This window comes from Triturus cristatus, chromosome 1_2 (assembly GCF_964204655.1).
Source record: "Triturus cristatus chromosome 1_2, aTriCri1.1, whole genome shotgun sequence".
In the NCBI taxonomy this organism is placed as follows: domain Eukaryota; kingdom Metazoa; phylum Chordata; class Amphibia; order Caudata; family Salamandridae; genus Triturus; species Triturus cristatus.
Window position 1 is genome coordinate 606,116,488 of NC_140580.1, and position 21,600 is coordinate 606,138,087.

At 46.0% G+C, this 21,600-nt stretch overlaps 1 protein-coding gene across 2 annotated transcripts in view; it reads left to right on the plus strand.

The window, feature by feature from the left end:
- Nucleotides 1-21,600, plus strand: part of LOC146867721 (microsomal triglyceride transfer protein large subunit-like) — a 374,501-nt gene that overhangs the window by 155,884 nt on the left and 197,017 nt on the right. For both annotated transcript variants that reach the window (XR_014962100.1, XM_085607151.1), the window contains exons 8-9: nt 427-577; nt 16,546-16,703. Coding sequence is in view for 1 of the 2 variants with exons in the window: in XM_085607151.1 (XP_085463277.1) it covers nt 427-577; nt 16,546-16,703 (309 nt within the window). In the remaining variant the exon portion in view is untranslated. The remainder of the gene's footprint in view (nt 1-426; nt 578-16,545; nt 16,704-21,600) is intronic.

Sequence of the window (21,600 nt, forward strand, 5' to 3'; positions counted from 1 at the left end):
GCTATAAAAAACCTGCAAAAAAACAAACAGGTACAGGGTCCTAAAGTTATTCTTAAGAGCTGGCTGCTGGTGCTGCTGAATGCCGCTTTTGCCTAATACCAAAACTTACCAGATTTGATTCAGCCTCATGCCTTTTTTTCCCTTCACCCCACACTTACTATCTCTTTTGCTCACTCGTGTTAGTCTTTTTCATATCTGCTTTCTCACTTTGTCACTTTGTCACTATTCTCCTGTCTCTCTCTCTTCCTCCTTCCTTCTCTATTTTCTGCCATTTTCTTGTACCAGGTCAAAGCCAAATGATGAAAATACCCATTCCCAAAAAATGCTTGTGCTTGCTACCTGCAAACACCTGTACAGATTAAGCACCAATTGACTGTGTAGCACAAGTTACAGGAAAATATATGGAGGTTTTTGTTTCTTTTTCAGACAGAAGCTCGAACTAGAGTCAGCGCTGCCGGGCCCTCCAGAGCTGATTGGACAAACCATGCAGGAAGTACTTTCAACTCTACCAGGGAAATACCATGCAATTGATATAATTGGGCAACCTTTGAAGACAACATGCCAGCATTGCCCCTCAGTAAGTACTGTGCGCATGAACATTTGATATTTTATTCTTTATTTAGTCTTCTTTTAAAGCCGCTAGATGGTCTTAAAACTACACAACTGTTGTCATAATGTTACAATTAATGTTATATAGCAGCATAAAAACAAGCAACTCTTAAGAAAAATCATGATAATATGCAGAAAAAATCTATTGGCATTCAAAGACTAAATTGGTTATCTTGGTAATTCAAAGAGAACAAGGCCAAGGAAAGTCTTAACAACATTGATAGATACAAGTTTTTTTTTTTATGTTAAAGCTGTTGGAGTAGACCGTCTTTGCAGAGTCACCTCAAAGCTTTTGCCATTACCCTCCACTTCATTGCTGAAATTTGTTTTTGCTGGACTATGGACTCTGTGCACCTTACTACTGCTGACCAGTGCTAAAGTACTTGTGCTCACTCCCTGAAGCATTGTAATATTGACTTACACATAATTGCCACATTTAATTTACTTATAAGTCCCTTGTAAAGTGGTATACCGTATACCCTGGGCTTGCAATTTAAATGCTGCCAGTGGACCTGCAGCACGTATTGTGCCACTCACTTAAGTAGCCCCCTAAAACATGTCCCAGGTCTGTCATTGCAGCCTGAATGCAGTTTAAACTGCCAATTCGACGCGTCAAAATAACCCTTTGCCAAGCCTTAAACTCTGTTTTATTGCATGTAAGTCACTCCCTAGGCCGCTCATAGGGTAGGCTGCATTGTAATTAAAAGGTTGGTCCTATACGTTTAAGTTTTACATGTCCTGGTAGTGAAAAACTCCTTAAATTCATTATTCGCTACTGCAAGGCCACCTCTCCCACAGGATAACATTGAGTTCCTTATTATATTTAATATGTGTTAACTTTTTATTAGGAACATATGAACATTTCATGCTTGGTGTCTGAGAAATTGTAATTAAAAATCCTCTTTAATGGTAAAGTCAGATTTTTTGTTACAATTTTGAACATGCCACTTTTAGAAAGTTGGCATTTTCCTGCCCTAACTATATGGTACCTGCTGCCTGCCTAAATTACATGACTGGGTGTATTTGGCAGTTGGACTTTGTTTATTCCTTTAAGACAGGCACACATTAAAGGGATTAGGTGTGCCTGGATGAGCCATCACCTGGCAGTATGAGGGGCGGACTTGTCACCCCTGAATTGTTCATGCAGCCAGCTTGGCTCCAGAACAGGGGAGTCAGGAAACTTTAAGCACTTAAAAGGGAATTCTCTGGAAAACGTCTTCTACTTCAAAGGAGGCACCAGGTATAAAAATAGGACCCTCAGACCCACTCTTCTGTTCACTTTCTGGACCTGCAGAAGGACACTCAGATGACTGCCGGCTGTTGTGGCCTGCTGTGTACTCCACAAGACTGCTTTGCTGCACCTGGAAAGACTGCTTTGCTACTTTGAGACTGCTGTGAACTCTGAGGCCTGCCCTTCTGCTTGAGCTCTGTTTCATCACTAGAACTCAGGGCTACCAGAGTGACTCCAAGGGCTACTTGTCTGGTCTCCTGATCAGATCCTCAAGAACAGAAAAGGCTTCAACCATCTTAAACCCACACCTCAACCCAGCCTGAGTGAGTCCTAAACCCCCAAGTGATGCCCCTCCAGTCCTAGACCCTTGGTTGTGGTGTTAATAGTGGCTAGATACCGAAAATCCAAAATCTGGGACTTAAAAACCTTTTGTCTAAAAATTGCTCTAAGTACTGAAAGAAGACCAAGACCAACCTGCTCATCTATCCACCCAAGGTGCATTGCTGGTTGGCCTGGCTTCATGGCAGCTCCCACTATGTTCTTAATCGCAGCAGCAAATCCTGTGCAGCAGTTCTTCACAAAAGGGATATCCAGCCTTGTGGAACTCTTATCAGCTACATCCCGCTGGAGATTTTCGACTTCCAAAAAAGAGACTTTGTCCAAACATAGAATTCTTCATGGCAACTTTATCCAGCAGCTCCCCGATGATGACCAATCCCTCCCCCATCTCAAAACATTTTTCATAGAATATCTTGTAAGTCCGAAGGTAAGTGCTGACCCAGCCCAATTCACTTCTTGTATCCCACTTGTGCTCGATCGCGCTCGGCCATATTTTTTGTCTTGGTCTTGTGCAACTAGATGTCCATGGTTGGTGCTTTAATCTTTTAGGGGCAAGTTTTTACTTTAAAGTTTAAAAATACCTAACTACAGTTCTGCTGATCGGATTTGGTCACTTTGGTGTCTAGTAATTTATTAAAATTGACTCTATTTTTCCAAATTGGCGTGGGATTTTTCTTGTGTTGTATTTTTACTCTGTAACTGTTTGTGTCGTGCATAAATACTTTACACAGTGCCTCTAAGTTACGCCTGACTGCTTTTGTGGCAAGCTACTAGAGGGTTAAGCACAGGTTAATTTAGTGACTTTTGTTGTTCACCCTGACAGGGATTTTGGCTGTTGCTTGAACTGGGGTCTCCCCCATTCAACCAACAACTTGATTTCTCACAAAAGCTAAGAGAACAGGAGGCCATAATATATATGTGTAGTTTGGCACTTGCATATGTGTTTTTGGGTGTGCCCGTGTCTGTTCTTTTTTCTGCATTGCCAGTGCAAGAGATGCCAGTGTCTCAAACACTCACAGGAAATAACGGTAGGTTAAATTTCATTGACTTTTACACATACGCATGCTCCAAGAGAGTTGACCAGCAATCGAAAACAAAATTGTGCTTCTGAGTCTTTTAACAAGTGTATTAGCCTCAGAGAAACCTAGAAATCATATATTATGGCTATTCAGAATGGACCAAGTGTTCAGGTCAGTGCAAATGTAGCAATATCTACTAGCCATATCTAAAACCACTGCAGCTGTGACACTTTTAACTTTTGTCAAAAGGAAATAAACACTTTGAAAAACAAGTAGTGTAAACTGCGACATATTATTATTTTTATTTAGATATTGCCTCATGTGTCAGTTGTCCTTTACCTCTGATGTCCCACCACCACCAATATTATTGCTCTCCAACTGCATGGCTTAATTTACTTACTTTGAAAAGTATGTTGAGATTGCAGTCTTTATACTCACATAGCAAGTAGGAAGAAGATGAGGTTGCACTGGCCTGAGTACCTGCTAGTTCCTTTCTTATTAACAGTCTCAGCATTCCAAACCTCCTAGAGCCCAAAGAAATCTGTAAACACTGTTGCTTGATTTTCTACAAAATGTAGCATGGAACGAACGTGGTGGGTGGGTATTAAATTTGAGAGGAAAATGAGATTATTCCTTTATTGCTTGTTTGAAAAGAATAATGCAAAGGAGCAAACATTTCTTCGAGGTTAGTGCAAGTAATCCCTGTCTAATTTGAGGTGGGAAGAGTAATGAGACTTACAAACTGCTCGAATGGTTTAATAAACGTCACTGAGCTTTGAAGATCAAGTGATAAACATATCAAGAATCTATTCAAATGTTTTTCAAGACCCCTATTTACATATAGAATTCTATCCACTTCGGTTACTTGGAGGTGAGAGGTAAGACACATTAAAATGTGAGCAAACAAGGAGTGGGAAAGAAAACAATGCATTAATTCAAAAAGAGCATCATGTAGTGTTACAATTACCATTACAATTAAGAAAATCGCTAAATATTTTGTTCCATTTAGACTGTGAAATGGCAGGAAAAATTGTGGATTGTTTTGATTAACACCCCCAGTGCTGCTCTTGGTTTGTATACCTAACTAAAGCCAGATCCAATCTAGCTCCAGTTAGTTATGGAGTATCCCTTTGCTATCTTCAATTCCCTTTAGAGCTCGGTGGACTTTCAGGAGATGGCGGTGTTGATGCAAGTCATTATACTAAGTTTCAAAGTTAGTTTATTTTACTCAGCTGTCAGCCTTACAATAATTAAAAACAATATTGTAAAAGCAATTAAAAACAGAAGTCTTACTTCTTTGAAACATAAACAGTACAGTCAACTGGGCGGCATAATAACATTTAGGCACTATATTCCATACCGTTCTGATAGAAACAATCAACAAATTCATCTGATACAGTTAGCTGGGCCGACCCGCTTTTGAGCAGGGACATTCCAAACCCGGTTGAAGTGCTTGGCCGGGTGCCATCCAGGACCATGGGGCTCAGCACAGCTCTAGTAGCTGGCATAGGTGCAAACTCCTTTCCGATCTTCTGGTAACTGTTTTCTATAAACTATGGGGCAGGTTTTCTCACATTTTCAGCATTTAAGTAGATGGTAGAGTGGGTCTCTGTGGATCCTACAGACGCAGGGCCAGCCACAGATCTGGGCATGTTTACTGACGTGATTGTATTCTCGTTCCGGATGCAGCCCTTTCCTTTTGGTTAATTTGCAAGTAGACTATTATAAACTCTTAGAGAGCACCTCGGGATCGCCTGTTTGAGGCATCTACTCGGTAATGCCATGGTGCTGTATCACGGAGTTCTTGGTACTATTGGAGGTTATCCTCCCTTCCAAGCAGTTAGCTGGCCTTGGCTGATTTCTTTCTTCATGTAATCCTCCTTCCTTCAGCCACTGACACTGAGTAGAACACATGTCCTCCAATCCCTCACACTGGTCACTCACGGGGTGATAATGAGTTCAACTGCAGAACAACACTGAAAGCGGACAATGGGGCTTAGGCAGTTATCGCACTAGCCACTTGTAGGAGGCTTGTAGGAGGCCTCTGGAGGTAGGCAGATGTTGATAGATAGATAGGTTGATAAGTAATGGCCTAGGACTGTTTGCAGATGTAAACCCAGGGTGGAGGAGCACACAGCAGAGAGCAAGCCACACCACAGCCTTGCTGAGCCGCTTCTGCACACCGCCGACTCTACCCACACAACAGAGCACTAACAGCTCTTTCTACGCCCCAGAGAAGCAGTGCTGATCAAATGTTTATATGACTACTAGTACACTTAATCCAAATGCTCTCCTCCTCCCTCTTCTCACCACCAAATGTTGAATGGTTGTTGTGGGGTTGTTCCCGGCTGCACACACTGTGGTCACATCGGCAGGTACAGGGAGAGATCGTTTGTGGCAGAGGGCTACCACGGCAAAAGTTCAAGTATTTTCCTGGTAATGACCACAATGAATGCGGCGCCGTGACGCTGCAGACCCACGAGGTACCTGCGCAACCCTTTTGCGGGTCCAACACTGGCAGCACTCGACAGGCACAGGTGGGCAGGAACTACGGCAATAGGTGAAGAATTCCCCAGTGGCAGTCGCTACAACCACAGCAGCTGCGACCACAGAACCCCAAGCACCTACACAGTTTTGCCGATGGCTTCGGCAGCTCCTGTAAAGTGGGGTGTGGGTGGAAGGAGCATCTTGCAGCATCTCGTCTCAGCTCTCGCAGGGTCTCTGAATCAGCTTTCAGCTCTTGCAGCGTCTCTAAGTCATTTTAATACACTAGTACATAGATTGCATTCTCATATATTACATTTAAAGTGCAATTTGATAAACATTGATCCATATCTGAACACTTTGACCTTGGTTATTGGGGCTGGTAAATTCTAATGCACAGAGCTCGAAATTCTGAGTAATGCTGTAAGTGCTTATTGGCAGCAGTTTCCCCTGATTATATTTGGAGTAGAATTTACATTAGCAGTCATCTGAATTCATTTAATGCTGGTGAGATTGGATAAGCACACTGAAGTAGTGAATGTAAATGTAAGGCCCCAAGTCTGCCGAGTGCTCAATTAATTCTTTATCTTGGCATACATTGTGCACACAGTAAATATTGGCTGTGCAGATTTCGGTATTATCCAAGAACGCAAGTTGCGCCCCATTCCACACGTGATAATGGGAGATAATATGTTAATAGCCGATGTTATTTCCCATTCTGGAGTTAGCTTGTTGTTAGACCTGGCATCTTTGGCGTGGCTACCCCTGACTTTTTGCCTCTACCTCCTGTATTTTTGATGCTATGCTGGATTTCGATTTTGCTGGTTTAGATGCTTTGGGCACTTTGCCACTGCTGATCAGTGTCAAAGTGCAAGTGCTACCTTGGTAAATTATTGTGTTGATTGGTTATCCATGATTGGTATATTTGTTTCACCTGTTAGCCCCTAGTAAAGTGCACTGCGTGTGCCAGGGCTGGTGATTCAAATGCTACTAGTGGGCTGCAGCACTGATTGTGCCACCCACAGGAGTAGCGCTAAAATGATGTCTTAGGCCTGCTTGCAGTGCCTATGTGCAGTCCAGGACTGCCATGTCGACCTGGCCAGTGCACCCACTGACCAGGCCTTATCCTTCCCTTTCTGTACATGTAAGGCATCCCTATGGTGGCCCTAGGTACCCCCCTGGGCTGGGTGCAGTGTATCTGAAAGGTAGGGCATGTACTGAGGTGTGTAACATGCCCTGGTAGTGAATTACAGCCATTTTCGTTTTTCACTGCTGAGAGGCTATCTTGCCCATAGGATAGAATGGGGAAGGCTGTTTACATGCCTATCTTCCCATAAGGGCAAGATAGAAAATCCAAGTTTGGTATCTCTGTGTTCAGAATTTAATTATACATCTTTTTAGCAAGATGGTTTTTAAATTCACTGTGTGAGAATAGCACTTTTTAGAAAGTAGCTATTCTCCTGTTTAACCTTCCTGTGTGCCTGTGTGCTGGTTGGCTGAAGGGTGTCATGTGATGGGCCAGGTGGCTCCAGGAGCCTGGATGAGTCAGCAGCAGGGTGAATAGGGAGATCTGCTTTAGATGGGTGGGAGGAGTAGTCCCTGGGTTTGAATAGGGCTGTCCCTGCCAAACACAAAGCTGGCTCCACCCCCTGCTGGCCAGGCTGAGGACTCTGCCTCTGCTGGCACAAAGAAGGCTCCACCTCCTGCTGAGCGTCTAACGACCCTGCCTCTCACTCTGAAAGGAACCAGGTGCTCCAGAGCAGAGCACACCCAGGAACCGGTTTGAGCAGGGGAATCCCCCCACTGGAACAAAGAGAGACAAAGGCTTGGAGGGGTATAAGAAGAGGACCCCAGACACCTAAAACTTTAGATCACTTTGGAACTAAGAAGAAACCTCTGCCAAGGAGAAAGCTGAAAAGGACTGAAGAGGAGAAGACTGCCTGCTTGCTGTTTTGCTTTGCTGCCAAGGAGAGGGGAAGGACTTTGCTGTGTCCCCTTCTTTTGATTCTGATCTCCAAGGGCCTGAGAAGAGCTGGCTCCCTGTTAAGAAGTCCCAGGAACAAAAGGACTTCACCACCAGCTCCCCTGGAACTCTGCTGAGAGAGTTCTGACCTGCCTTGGAGTGCTCGCCCAGTCTTGGGGCCTCAGGAGGTCGTTTTGCTGTGTTTGGGAGCTGGGAAGCAGAAGCGTGAACAAGAGTGACTGGTACCCAACGCATCATCCGATTGCGTGTCACAAGACGAGAGTGCGAGGAAAATTTCATCGCGGCACCATCGCAACACGCAGGGTCCCCGCATCACCGAGTGCGTCGAGCATCGTCCCGGTGCGAGAAGATTCCTGACGCTGCGAGGGTCGTCGCAGAACCAGTTTGCGGGCCGCACCACTGCCGGTGCGTGAAAAGTCTCCAGTCGCTGCGTGCGTCGACGCAGAGTCCCGTTCCGTGGCGCATCGAGAGTTGCGGCGCCGGAAGGCAACGCTGCGCCACGCATCGCACCACATCGAAGAGTGTCGCATCGAACCTGTGCGTGAGGCTTCCCCCCAAGAGACCTACGCAACGAAAGCCAAAGGTATCGCATCCTCCCCCTACAGATCGGAGCCGGCGCATCCACCTCTGCTGCGTGAAGCAGGGCTGCTGCAAAGCCTCCCCAGGATCTCAGGAGCATCGCATCGCCTTTGCCATCTTCCTTGTTATAGCTTTTGGGAACCTTATCGCAACTACAGGTACTGTTGGGCACGAGAGTGTCGCATTTTGTGCATTGAGAGTCGCATTGTGCAGGACACTGATTTTGACATCCTGGAGTACTTTCTGCAAACTCTTGAACTATCTTTAAAGTAACCTTTTGAATTATATGTTGGTTTGTCTGTAGTATTTGGTCTTGTGAAGTTTTTAGTAAAGATACATTATTTTTCTAAAACTGGTGTGGAGTAAATCTGTGGTGTTTTCACTGTGTTGCTGTGAGTGTTGGTACAAATACTTTACACATTGCCTTTGATAGCCTAGACTGCTCAGGCCAAGCTACCTAGAGGGTGAGCAGGGGTTATCTTAACAGTGTATCCCCCTTTCCCTGACTAGAAGCAAGGGTCCCTACTTGGACAGTGGTACCTACCCTGCCAACTAGAGACCCCCAGATCTAACATTGGTGGTCAGCGGTGAGGATTGAACTTGTATTTGTACTTGACCCACAGTAATTGGTGTACATCACTAGTTTAAGTGCAGACCAATACGCAACCACATACTGTATTTTTTTATTCTATTTTTGGGTAACTCTTCAAGAGCATCATGTCTCAGGTGGCAACAAGTGAGAGGGCAGAATTGGAGTTTTCCATTGCGGATTTATATTCATACAAAGTTGAAGATCTCAAGCAATTCTGCAAAGACCGTGGTTGCTCTTTTAAAAGCGGAGCTAGAAAGGATGTGCTACAAAGAGTCCTGAAGGCCTGGTGGGAGGCCCAAGAGGAAAGTGATGCAAATGAAGAGGATGGTTTTGTTCCCCAAGATCTGCCTGTGGGCAGACCAGTCTCAAGGGCTGGCAGCTCCCATTCCAGTAGGGGGCTCACTCCAGAGGAGTTGGAGGAGAATCAAAGGGTGAGAAACCATGAATTGGAAATTATGAAAATGAAAATGAAGCAATCAGAAGTAGACAAGGCGGCGGAGGAGAGCAAGAATGCCCGTGCCTTGGAGGAGAAGAAATTGCTTCTGGCTCATGAAGTGAGCATGAGAGAACTGGACATCAAGGCCAAGCAGGTGGAGTCCGGTTCAAATGGTGGCAGCGCACAGCCAGTGCAGGGGGGTAAAGTATATATCCCCAAAGATTTAGTGCAGAATTATAACGGGAGTGAGGATATCTATGCCTGGTTCACATCGTATGAAATTGCATTGAGGATGAATGGTGTGCCTGAACAGCATTGGGGGGCGGGCCTGTGGAAACATTTTGAGGCTTCTGGGAGGAGTGCTCTAGAGCCCTTAGAATTAGCAGGTACCATGACCTATCCCAATATGAAGGAGGCCCTATGTCTCAGGTATGGACTTACTCCAGAGCAGTATAGACTGCAGTTTAGAAATTCCAAGAAGAAAGAGTCTGCGACTTGGATGGAGTGTGTGAATCTGTACTCGCGGGCACTGGAAGGTTGGATGAAGGGCAGCAAGGTAACTGATTATAAGGGGTTGTTACATTTAATTAGTTGGGAGCACTTGAGTAGTCTATGTGTTCCAGAGCTGCGCCAGCATCTTTTAGATAGCAAGTTGACGGACCCCATTGAGCTTGCTAAGGAGGCGGACCGCTGGACCAGTACCAGGGTCCACAGAGGAATTGTGGGTACCATTGCCAAAGGTGGGCAGGGTCCCCAGCAGAAGAGTGGGGGGGACAAGGGTAACCAAAAGGAGTTCTCACAAGGGCCCCAAAATAGTTCCCAGGGTAACCAGTCCCAGCCCCCCAAGTCAAAACCCAAACCAACCTGGCCCCCTAAGGGCAGGTCGGATAACAAGGGTCCCATTAAGTGTTATCACTGTCAGGAATTGGGTCACAAAGCTCCTGTGTGTCCCAAGAAATCCCAGGCACCCACTGGTGCTCCAACACCGGGTATAGCTAGTGTAGCTTTTGGGGGGGATTTAATTTCTAGTGATTTGGAGGGTTTAGCAGTTATGTCCCTTGTCTCTTTAGGAGACACAGAGATGGTCCAGGAAACCCCTGTCCCTGATAACACTAAGAAGTACAGGCAGTGGGTGACCATCAATGGGAGGAGGGTGGAGGCTCTCAGGGACACTGGAGCCAGTGTGACTACGGTCAGGTGTCAGTGGGTCCCTGAGGAGCTGATCATTCCAGACATACTTCACCCAGTAGTGTCAGCTGACAACTCTGTGCGCCTTTGCAAGGTAGCACATGTTCCCTTTGAGTGGGGGGGGGGGGTCTCAGGTCCTCTCAAAGTTGTTGTGAGTCCATCCATGCCAGTAGACTGTCTGCTAGGTAATGACCTGGAGAGTTCCCCGTGGAACGAGGTGGAACGCCAGGCTCATTTGGAGATGTTGGGTTTGCCTGAGTGGGTCTGTGTGACCACCCGGTCCATGGCAGCCAGACAGGGTGGTGAAGCAGACCTGGAGCTTGAAACAGTGGCCCAGGTCCCTGCCAGGAAGAGGAAGGGCAAGGGGCGTGGTACGTCCACCCCCGCTGTTCCCACGGTCCAGGAAGGAGCAGAACCTACGGGGGATGCCCTGGAGCCTACAGGGGAACAGGTCGCTGAGCTGGGAGACATACCTGAGCTGACCCATTGGCAGCAAGAGGGTGGTCCCTCCAGAGAGGAGTTCTGCCGTGCGCAGAAGACATGCCCTACTCTTGAAGGTCTGCGGCACCAGGCTGCAGACCAGGCAGCAGGTGCTGATCCGAAGAACTTTTTTCTCTACTGGGAGAATGACTTGTTGTACAGTGAGCCTAGGTTTGCTGAGCCCAGTGGATCACGTACCCTGGTGGTACCCGCAGGGTTCAGAGACTTCCTACTGGGTCTGGCTCACGACGTGCCGCTTGCAGGACATCTCGGGCAGGACAAGACCCGACAAAGGCTTGCCACCCACTTTTATTGGCCCGGGATGAAGACGGACGTCGCTTCCTTTTGTAAATCATGCCAGACTTGCCAGGCAAGTGGCAAGGCTGGAGGAAAATGCAATGGCCCTCTCCAGCCTTTTCCTGTAGTGAGCACCCCTTTCGAGCGGGTGGGGATAGATATTGTGGGGCCACTGGACCCCAGGACCGCCTTAGGCAACAGGTTCATCCTGGTGGATCATGCCACCCGGTACCCGGAGGCTATCCCTCTCAGGACAACTACAGCCCCGGTGGTGGGCCGTGCGTTGATGGGGATCTTTTCCCGTGTGGGTTTCCCCAAAGAGGTGGTATCTGACCGGGGTACCAACTTCATCTCCAGGTATATGAAGTCTCTGTGGGAGGAGTGTGGGGTAACTTATAAGTTCACCACTCCTTACCACCCTCAAGGAAATGGGTTGGTTGAAAGGTTCAACCGGACCCTGAAAGGCATGATCATGGGGCTGACAGAGCCCATGAGACAGAAGTGGGACGTCTTTTTGCCATGCCTATTATTTGCCTACAGGGAGGTACCACAAAAGTCTCTAGGGTTCAGTCCCTTTGAGCTTTTGTACGGGCACCCTGTTAGAGGACCTCTCAGTCTGGTGAAGGAGGGTTGGGAGAAATCCCCGGGGAAAACCCCTCAGGATGTGTTCAGCTATGTGCTGTCCATCCGCAACCAGACACAGCGCTTCCGGGCCCTCGCTCAGGCGAACCTGGAAGCCAGCCAGGATGAGATGAAGAGGTGGTATGACCAGCATACCACTCTGATGGAATTTCAACCTGGGCAGATGGTGTGGGTGATGGCGCCAGTGGAGCCTTGCGCGCTCCAGGACAAGTGGACTGGGCTATATGAGGTGGTGGAGCGCAAGAGTGAGGTGACCTACCTGGTCAACTTGCGATCTCCCAGGAACCCCATGAGGGTCCTACACGTGAACCGCCTCAAACCCCATTTTGAGAGGTCTGAAATAACAATGCTACTTGCTACAGATGCAGGGATGGAGGAGGATAGCGATCCTCTTCCTGACCTCCTGGCAGCTAAGGAGCAAGATGGGTCAGTGGATGGAGTGGTCCTCTCGCCCACCCTGACCCCAGAACAGCAGAGGGACTGTCGCCATGTGTTGGGGCAGTTTGCATCTCTGTTCTCCCTGACCCCCGGTATCACCAACTGGTGTGTCCATGACATGGACACGGGAGATAGCATGCCTGTGAAACAGAAGTTTTACCGGGTGGCTGACAAGGTCAGGGCCAGCATCAAGAAGGAGGTTTCTAAGATGTTGGAGCTAGGGGTGATTGAGCCCTCCAGCAGCCCCTGGGCTAGCCCAGTGGTACTTGTACCGAAAGCTGCTGCGCCAGGTGCCACTCCAGAACTTAGGTTTTGTGTGGACTACCGTGGGCTCAATGCTGTCACGAAGACTGACGCACACCCCATCCCCAGAGCTGATGAGCTCGTGGATCGGTTGGGAGCTGCCAACTACCTCAGTACGTTTGACTTAACTTCTGGGTACTGGCAGATTGCCTTAACTGATGGGGCCAAGGAGAGGTCTGCGTTTTCAACTCCAGAGGGGCACTTCCAGTTCCGTGTCATGCCCTTTGGGTTGAAGAACGCCCCTGCCACATTCCAGAGACTGGTCAACCAGGTACTGTCCGGGCTGGAGCAATTCAGCGCCGCATATCTGGATGACATTGCTGTGTTCAGTTCCACTTGGGAAGAACACTTGCAACACCTCTGCGCAGTGTTGAAGGCTCTGCATAGTGCAGGCCTCCCTATCAAGGCCAGTAAGTGCCAGATAGGGCAGGGTTCGGTGGTGTATTTGGGACACCAGGTAGGAAGCGGCCAGGTGGCGCCCCTACAAGCCAAGATAGATACCATCCGGGCTTGGGAACCCCCCAAAACCCAGACAGCGGTGAGAGCCTTCTTAGGACTCACCGGGTACTATCGCCGTTTTGTCAAGGGGTATGGCACCATTGTTGCTCCCTTGACAGAACTAACTTCCAAGAAGTTACCGAAGAAAGTGATTTGGACCAGTGCCTGCCAAGAAGCTTTTGATGCCCTGAAGGAGGCCATGTGTACAGCACCTGTACTCAAGGCGCCTGACTTCTCCAAGGAGTTCATAGTGCAGACAGACGCTTCTGAGCATGGAGTGGGAGCGGTGCTCTCACAACTAAATGATGAGGACTTGGACCAACCTGTAGCTTTCATTAGTAGGAGGCTACTTCCCAGGGAACAGAGGTGGAGTGCGATTGAAAGGGAAGCTTTTGCTGTGGTCTGGGCGCTGAAGAAGCTGAGGCCCTACTTGTTTGGGACTCACTTCCGGGTTCAGACGGACCACAGGCCCCTCAGAGGGTTGATGCAGATGAGGGGTGAGAATCCTAAGCTGTTGAGGTGGTCCATTTCCCTACAGGGGATAGACTTTACGGTGGAACACCGCCCCGGTACAGAACACGCCAACGCTGATGGTCTGTCCAGGTTCTTCCGCCTTAGCGATGAGAACTCCCAAGAGGGTGGGTAGTTCTCCCCACTTTTAGCTGGAGGGGACACGTGTTAGACCTGGCATCTTTGGCGTGGCTACCCCTGACTTTTTGCCTCTACCTCCTGTATTTTTGATGCTATGCTGGATTTCGATTTTGCTGGTTTAGATGCTTTGGGCACTTTGCCACTGCTGATCAGTGTCAAAGTGCAAGTGCTCCCTTGGTAAATTATTGTGTTGATTGGTTATCCATGATTGGTATATTTGTTTCACCTGTTAGCCCCTAGTAAAGTGCACTGCGTGTGCCAGGGCTGGTGATTCAAATGCTACTAGTGGGCTGCAGCACTGATTGTGCCACCCACAGGAGTAGCGCTAAAATGATGTCTTAGGCCTGCTTGCAGTGCCTATGTGCAGTCCAGGACTGCCATGTCGACCTGGCCAGTGCACCCACTGACCAGGCCTTATCCTTCCCTTTCTGTACATGTAAGGCATCCCTATGGTGGCCCTAGGTACCCCCCTGGGCTGGGTGCAGTGTATCTGAAAGGTAGGGCATGTACTGAGGTGTGTAACATGCCCTGGTAGTGAATTACAGCCATTTTCGTTTTTCACTGCTGAGAGGCTATCTTGCCCATAGGATAGAATGGGGAAGGCTGTTTACATGCCTATCTTCCCATAAGGGCAAGATAGAAAATCCAAGTTTGGTATCTCTGTGTTCAGAATTTAATTATACATCTTTTTAGCAAGATGGTTTTTAAATTCACTGTGTGAGAATAGCAGTTTTTAAAAAGTAGCTATTCTCCTGTTTAACCTTCCTGTGTGCCTGTGTGCTGGTTGGCTGAAGGGTGTCATGTGATGGGCCAGGTGGCTCCAGGAGCCTGGATGAGTCAGCAGCAGGGTGAATAGGGAGATCTGCTTTAGATGGGTGGGAGGAGTAGTCCCTGGGTTTGAATAGGGCTGTCCCTGCCAAACACAAAGCTGGCTCCACCCCCTGCTGGCCAGGCTGAGGCCTCTGCTGGCACAAAGAAGGCTCCACCTCCTGCTGAGCGTCTAACAACCCTGCCCCTCACTCTGAAAGGAACCAGGTGCTCCAGAGCAGAGCACACCCAGGAACCGGTTTGAGCAGGGGAATCCCCCCACTGGAACAAAGAGAGACAAAGGCTTGGAGGGGTATAAGAAGAGGACCCCAGACACCTAAAACTTTAGATCACTTTGGAACTAAGAAGAAACCTCTGCCAAGGAGAAAGCTGAAAAGGACTGAAGAGGAGAAGACTGCCTGCTTGCTGTTTTGCTTTGCTGCCAAGGAGAGGGGAAGGACTTTGCTGTGTCCCCTTCTTTTGATTCTGATCTCCAAGGGCCTGAGAAGAGCTGGCTCCCTGTTAAGAAGTCCCAGGAACAAAAGGACTTCACCACCAGCTCCCCTGGAACTCTGCTGAGAGAGTTCTGACCTGCCTTGGAGTGCTCGCCCAGTCTTGGGGCCTCAGGAGGTCGTTTTGCTGTGTTTGGGAGCTGGGAAGCAGAAGCGTGAACAAGAGTGACTGGTACCCAACGCATCATCCGATTGCGTGTCGCAAGACGAGAGTGCGAGGAAAATTTCATCGCGGCACCATCGCAACACGCAGGGTCCCCGCATCGCCGAGTGCGTCGAGCATTGTCCCGGTGCGAGAAGATTCCTGACGCTGCGAGGGTCGTCGCAGAACCAGTTTGCGGGCCGCACCACTGCCGGTGCGTGAAAAGTCTCCAGTCGCTGCGTGCGTCGACGCAGAGTCCCGTTCCGTGGCGCATCGAGAGTTGCGGCGCCGGAAGGCAACGCTGCGCCACGCATCGCACCACATCGAAGAGTGTCGCATCGAACCTGTGCGTGAGGCTTCCCCCCAAGAAACCTACGCAACGAAAGCCAAAGGTATCGCATCCTCCCCCTACAGATCGGAGCCGGCGCATCCACCTCTGCTGCGTGAAGCAGGGCTGCTGCAAAGCCTCCCCAGGATCTCAGGAGCATCGCATCGCCTTTGCCATCTTCCTTGTTATAGCTTTTGGGAACCTTATCGCAACTACAGGTACTGTTGGGCACGAGAGTGTCGCATTTTGTGCATTGAGAGTCGCATTGTGCAGGACACTGATTTTGACATCCTGGAGTACTTTCTGCAAACTCTTGAACTATCTTTAAAGTAACCTTTTGAATTATATGTTGGTTTGTCTGTAGTATTTGGTCTTGTGAAGTTTTTAGTAAAGATACATTATTTTTCTAAAACTGGTGTGGAGTAAATCTGTGGTGTTTTCACTGTGTTGCTGTGAGTGTTGGTACAAATACTTTACACATTGCCTTTGATAGCCTAGACTGCTCAGGCCAAGCTACCTAGAGGGTGAGCAGGGGTTATCTTAACAGTGTATCCCCCTTTCCCTGACTAGAAGCAAGGGTCCCTACTTGGACAGTGGTACCTACCCTGCCAACTAGAGACCCCCAGATCTAACACTTGTCAAAAATGCAGTGAGCAAAAACTAAATGGAAGTGTAATTGGTGCCTACATTGTGACAACGAGTCTGGTTCAAATAGGAGTTTGCACCAGATTCACTATTTGCATACCAAAGAGAATCAGATACTAAGCATCATTGTACCAGTTTTCAAATATATTTTCTAAATGATTTTACTTGACTGTGATAGCTGCTGTTAGAAATGTATGTTCCATGTCAACATGAGATAGCAGTTGGCTGTTTTTTTACCATGTAGTAATTAGCTGATTACTTTACACTGAGCTCTGTGTAACAGTGAATTGGGATGTCACACTTTTGGGTGTTTAATATTCTGTTTATTGTGCTGTTTTTAGTTGATTACCTATCTGAAGGAGTCAGGGAAGCGACCAATGAGAATCAACCTCTCCAAGCCATTGTCAACAAGGCGCTTTCATATGTTTGTGCAAATGTTGCGTCACGCCAAAAAAAGAGATATCCTTCAGCTCCTACAAAAATCTTCAGGGGACATAGTGTAAGTACAGCCATTGTTTTTCTATATTCCGTTGTGCACATTTGATGAAACTGGTGGTTGCACTGAAGGAAAAGTTATTTTTTTGTGTGACAGGAGCCATTCTTGCATTGAAAGGATTGGTTGCCTGTTATGCTTATTATTTGGTAAAGTGACCAACTCGCTCCACTGGAATGGTTATTCGCGAGTCGTGTATTTGAAAGGGCAGCACTGACAGTGGCGCTAGTCAAAAGATTCCACTCTGGTAAGATTTCTCCTGGTCTTCAGAGTTGTGTAGCCATCTGCAGTGAGATCTGCAGATCTGTAAAAACGGAGTTTCCCCAACCCTCTTGTCGCCCTGGTTCACAAGGATGGACCAGAACGGAGAATGACCAAGAACTACAGTAGTCTCTGTACATGGTCTGGAAAACCAACAACAACCCAAGTTATATTTTTTCAAGTCTCTACTTTAGACAGTGAAAGAAGCAAGGCTGTTAGAGTCAGAAATGTATACATATACTATGAATGTAGCATTTTATTTAGGGTCAGAAGGAGCCTACATTTCATTATCTGCTAATCTGCTAAAAATGCAAAACACCAAGGGCCAGATGTAGGTAAATCTGAAATACCGATTTCTTAATAGCAAATTTTACCGATTCGCTATTAAGAAATCGGTATTTCCTATGTAGGTAAAGATTCGGTAAAAAGAACAGAATCCTTAATATTCCTTGTTACCGAATCAGTAATTGAGATTCGGTAATAAGGAATACCTACCCATTCATTTCTATGGGATTGGAGACCCATAGGAATGAATGTGAAGACATTCACTATTAGCGATTTGGTATTACCGAATCGCTAATAGCGGGAGCACTTTCAAGGGTGCCAGGGTGTCAAAAGGACACCCTGTTGCACCCCTGAAATGTGCATGTGTGCACATGTGGTGCACATACATGCCCTAAGTGATTTTTTAAAGGAAATCGATAATTACCACCAACTTGAAGTTGGTGGTAATTACCGATTTCTTAAGGCTCAAAAGCACTCTTTAATGTGCTTCCTACATTGCATTAAAGGAATCGGTATTACCGATTCCTTAAATGCAAGAGCAATAAGGAATCTGTATTTACCGATTCCTTATTTACCGATTCCTTACCTACATTAGGAATGGCTAAATACCGGTTGGTAACGCCGAAATTCGGTAAATTTCAGCGTTACCGACCGGTCTGGCCCCAAATTGCTTAATACCACTTCGTAGGTCAACAATTTTGGGCTCCCCCTTACATGGGGCCAGTGCCCAGAGTTCCTGACCACTGTAAGAAATGAGTTCCGACCCATCTAACCCCTCAAGAATCTTGGCTTTTTGGACCACCCGTTTTTTCATCTCTGCTGTGAGTGTGTCTCACTTACTTAGTCTCACTCACTGTAATCTCTGGTAACATGGTTTTGAGTGCTCACCACCAGAAGCCCATCTTAAGATTCGCTGCTGTCTTTTTTACAGTCACTAACAGGATGTTATCTACCCTCACATGGCAAACCAGAAAAGCATACCACCCAACCTTCTCTCACTCAGATCAGAATTGTTCAAAACTTTGTGTCTACTCGCTAATAACAATTGCTGCAAATTTCGTCCAGCTGATCTTTAGTCTATCTGAAAATCACCCATATTTCGCAATGCAATACCGTTCAGACATGTCAAACATTCTAATCTCTGAATATGTATTCAAACTACACTTTTTCAGGATATGAGGCCCGAAAAACTAATTACAGGTTGCAATTTCCAAATTGGAGTGGGTCTCAATTCCTCCTCCATCATGGATATCAATGAGGTAGATTGCAAACTGCAACACACTGTGATTGCTAGTCATCAAAGAGGCAGTCCACCATGTCTGTGAAAACCTTTCAATAAAGAAACTTTTTTTTTAAATGCAGCCCATTTCCCTAAAAGATGCTGAGTTTAAAAAGACAAGTTTTATTTTCATGAAAGGTTTGTTTGATTGTTGACTGTGGTAGCCTATACCACTGCCTACTACCCAACACACGTTCTCAATACTCACAAAGCAGTCCCAAATGTACTATTTCCTTTCGGTAATGGCATTACCAACCCCACTCGAAAATTGATAATTTTTCGATGATTTGCTACTGGATTTCGATACCAAATTATTAATACATCCCATGCTGAATCACTCTTTGAAACAAATGGCCAGAACATACCCCTGCTGAAATTGCGATTCATTATGGAGTCATAAAGCCATTTTTATGAGTCGGTAAAAATGTACTGACTCATAAAATGTCTTTAGTACATAGAGAAAACATTCTTTTGTGTCTACAAACAGATGTGAACTGTTTGCAACCACAAAACCTTTTAGTACATCTGGCCTATGGTTCTAAATATATCTCAGACCCATTGGAACAACTTGTTCAGATCATCCTCTCTCCCGAAGGATTCATGCTGTTTGTGCTTTCGTGCCAAATGTTCTCCGCTTATTTATTACTACTCCCAGTTGTGGCAACTTCATCTTTCCAGCTCACTTCTTTGTATTACTTTTTGTTATGCTGGCAGTTAGGTAATGGGGGAAATTATCTCCTGTCCATCATCGCATGTGCCCACAATGTTTCTGCCTTGTATTTTCTTCTTTAAAACTTCCTAGCCCATCCTTCTGCTCAAATTAATTTAGCTCTTCCATTACACCCCTGTTATATTATGACTGATTTTTCTGCACACTAGGTAAGATGTTATTCTGCAAGTGTAAGTAAGTAATTTATTTGTTAAAACTTATTTGAAATCATAACAAGTTTCAAGAATCAAATGTACTTACAAATTACAGGTGAAACACTGAATGAATTAACAAATGAAAACGAAAATAAATATATAAACCTCTAAGGAGCATATGTATCGTACCTTATTCCCATTCGCAAACGGGCCGATTCTCAGAATCGGCCCGTTTGCGTACGTGAAAAAGCCATTTGGGATGTATCATCCCAAAAGGCCATCGCAAAATAGGGAATCTCAAAATTTGCGCTTCCCTAATTTGCGAATGCATTTAAGGAATTGCAAATTGCGATTCCTTAAATGCTATTCTGGAAGCACCCGAAATTAGCGAGTTGCCCTTAAGGAATCGCAAATTACCACCAACTTCAAGTTGGTGGTAATTTGCGATTTCCTAGAAAAATTCACTTTTTTGCATTTTTCAAAGTGCCATGTGGCGCACATACATGCCCTTAGGACATGTATGTGCACCACATGTGCACACATGCATTTTTCTGGGGTGCAACAGGGTGTCCTTTTGACACCCTTGCACCCTTGAGATTGCATTCACAATTTGCGAGTACCTAATGGGTACTCGCAAATTGCGAATGTCTTCCCATTCATTCCTATGGGCCTCTAGGCCCATAGGAATGAATGGGAAGGTATTCCTTAATTGTGAATCGCAATTTGCGATTCACAATTAAGGAATATGTATTAATCGCAATTATTATTGCAAAACCTACATACATTGCATTTTGCGAGTCCTTAATAGCGACTTGCTAAAATTCGCTATTAACGACTCGCAAAACGTTTTTTTGATTCATATGCCCCCAAGACTTATGGGGTAACAAGTGCTTCAGTTAGCACCCCAAACCTTTAGTGTGGTAACCTGTACAAAAGTATGTATTTGCTCTTCCTTTCACCAGGTCCTGCTGTCCTGAGTTATCTCAAGTTATGACCTCTGACCCCTCCTTCTGACGAGGGTAACATGATGTGGTTGTGTACTAATAAGTTAGTAACGTGAAAGTTTTTATTGGTTCATAATAATTTTGGGTGCTTGCCTATACACAATATATACTATATATGCAGATTTACAGAGTGTAATACTATGTTTATTATCATTGTTGAGTGTGGAAGGGGCCAGGACTCATGAGAGGTGAAGCCTCGAGTGAGTCATGATGTTCACCTCCGCCAGCACTAGTAATAAACCGCAAAGTGTACTCTGTACATTTACATATATGTTTTAAGCCATGGAATTTTTCATGTGTTTTTGTGTTAACAAAAGGTATTTTACCAAAAGTAGGATACAAGAGGTTACATTTTTGTAGCAAGGTAAAATCACACTGAAGAGATATTGGGCCACATGTATGAAGCTATTTTGCGTTTGCATTCAGGCCGATTCACTTTTCCAATGTACCAACCTCTTTTTTGCTATTCGGTAACCTGTTACCGAATTGGAAAATGGGTTTGGGAGTCGGTATTAGGAAAGGGCATGTTTAGGGCGTCCCTTCCTAATACTGAATCTCAGCTGTATGTATGAAAGTTTTGCAACCGAAATGCGGTTGCAAAACATTCGCATTTCACCACCTACTTCAAGTAGGTGGCAATCCATTCGCAAATGGGAAGGGGTCCCGAAGGGATCCATTTTCCTTTGGGAATCGTAGCAGAAACATTTTTTCAGAGCCATCAGTGGTCCCTTTTATTTGGAAATTTAAAATCCTGTAGGTCCTTCTAAAAACATCTGTGCAAAGGGAGGACTGACTATATTACTTAGTGTAGATAATGAATGGAACTGTGATCTTCTAGTATTGTGTAATATGGATTTGAAGGCTATTAGAATCACAATTCCTTCTGATAGTGAATACAATTTGGAGCTTATAATCTTTATTACATAAATTTCAGTCAGGTACCAAAATATGAAACATCTGCATAATGAGATTTCTGGCATGGAATGGCTTCATTGCCGAATCTTCAAGCAAGTATTACGGTTCAAAAAGATTTGTGCATTTATTCTTTCTACTATATCAAGAAATAGATCTCATGACTGTAGAGGAGCGTTTGGGTTTAACTTAGCCAACTGTTTCATTTCTCACTTGTAACAAAGGTGGTCAGATTACTGAGGATGAATGATGAATACAAGATGATATTCCCTGTAAAACCAGCTTGTTTTCAAAACCC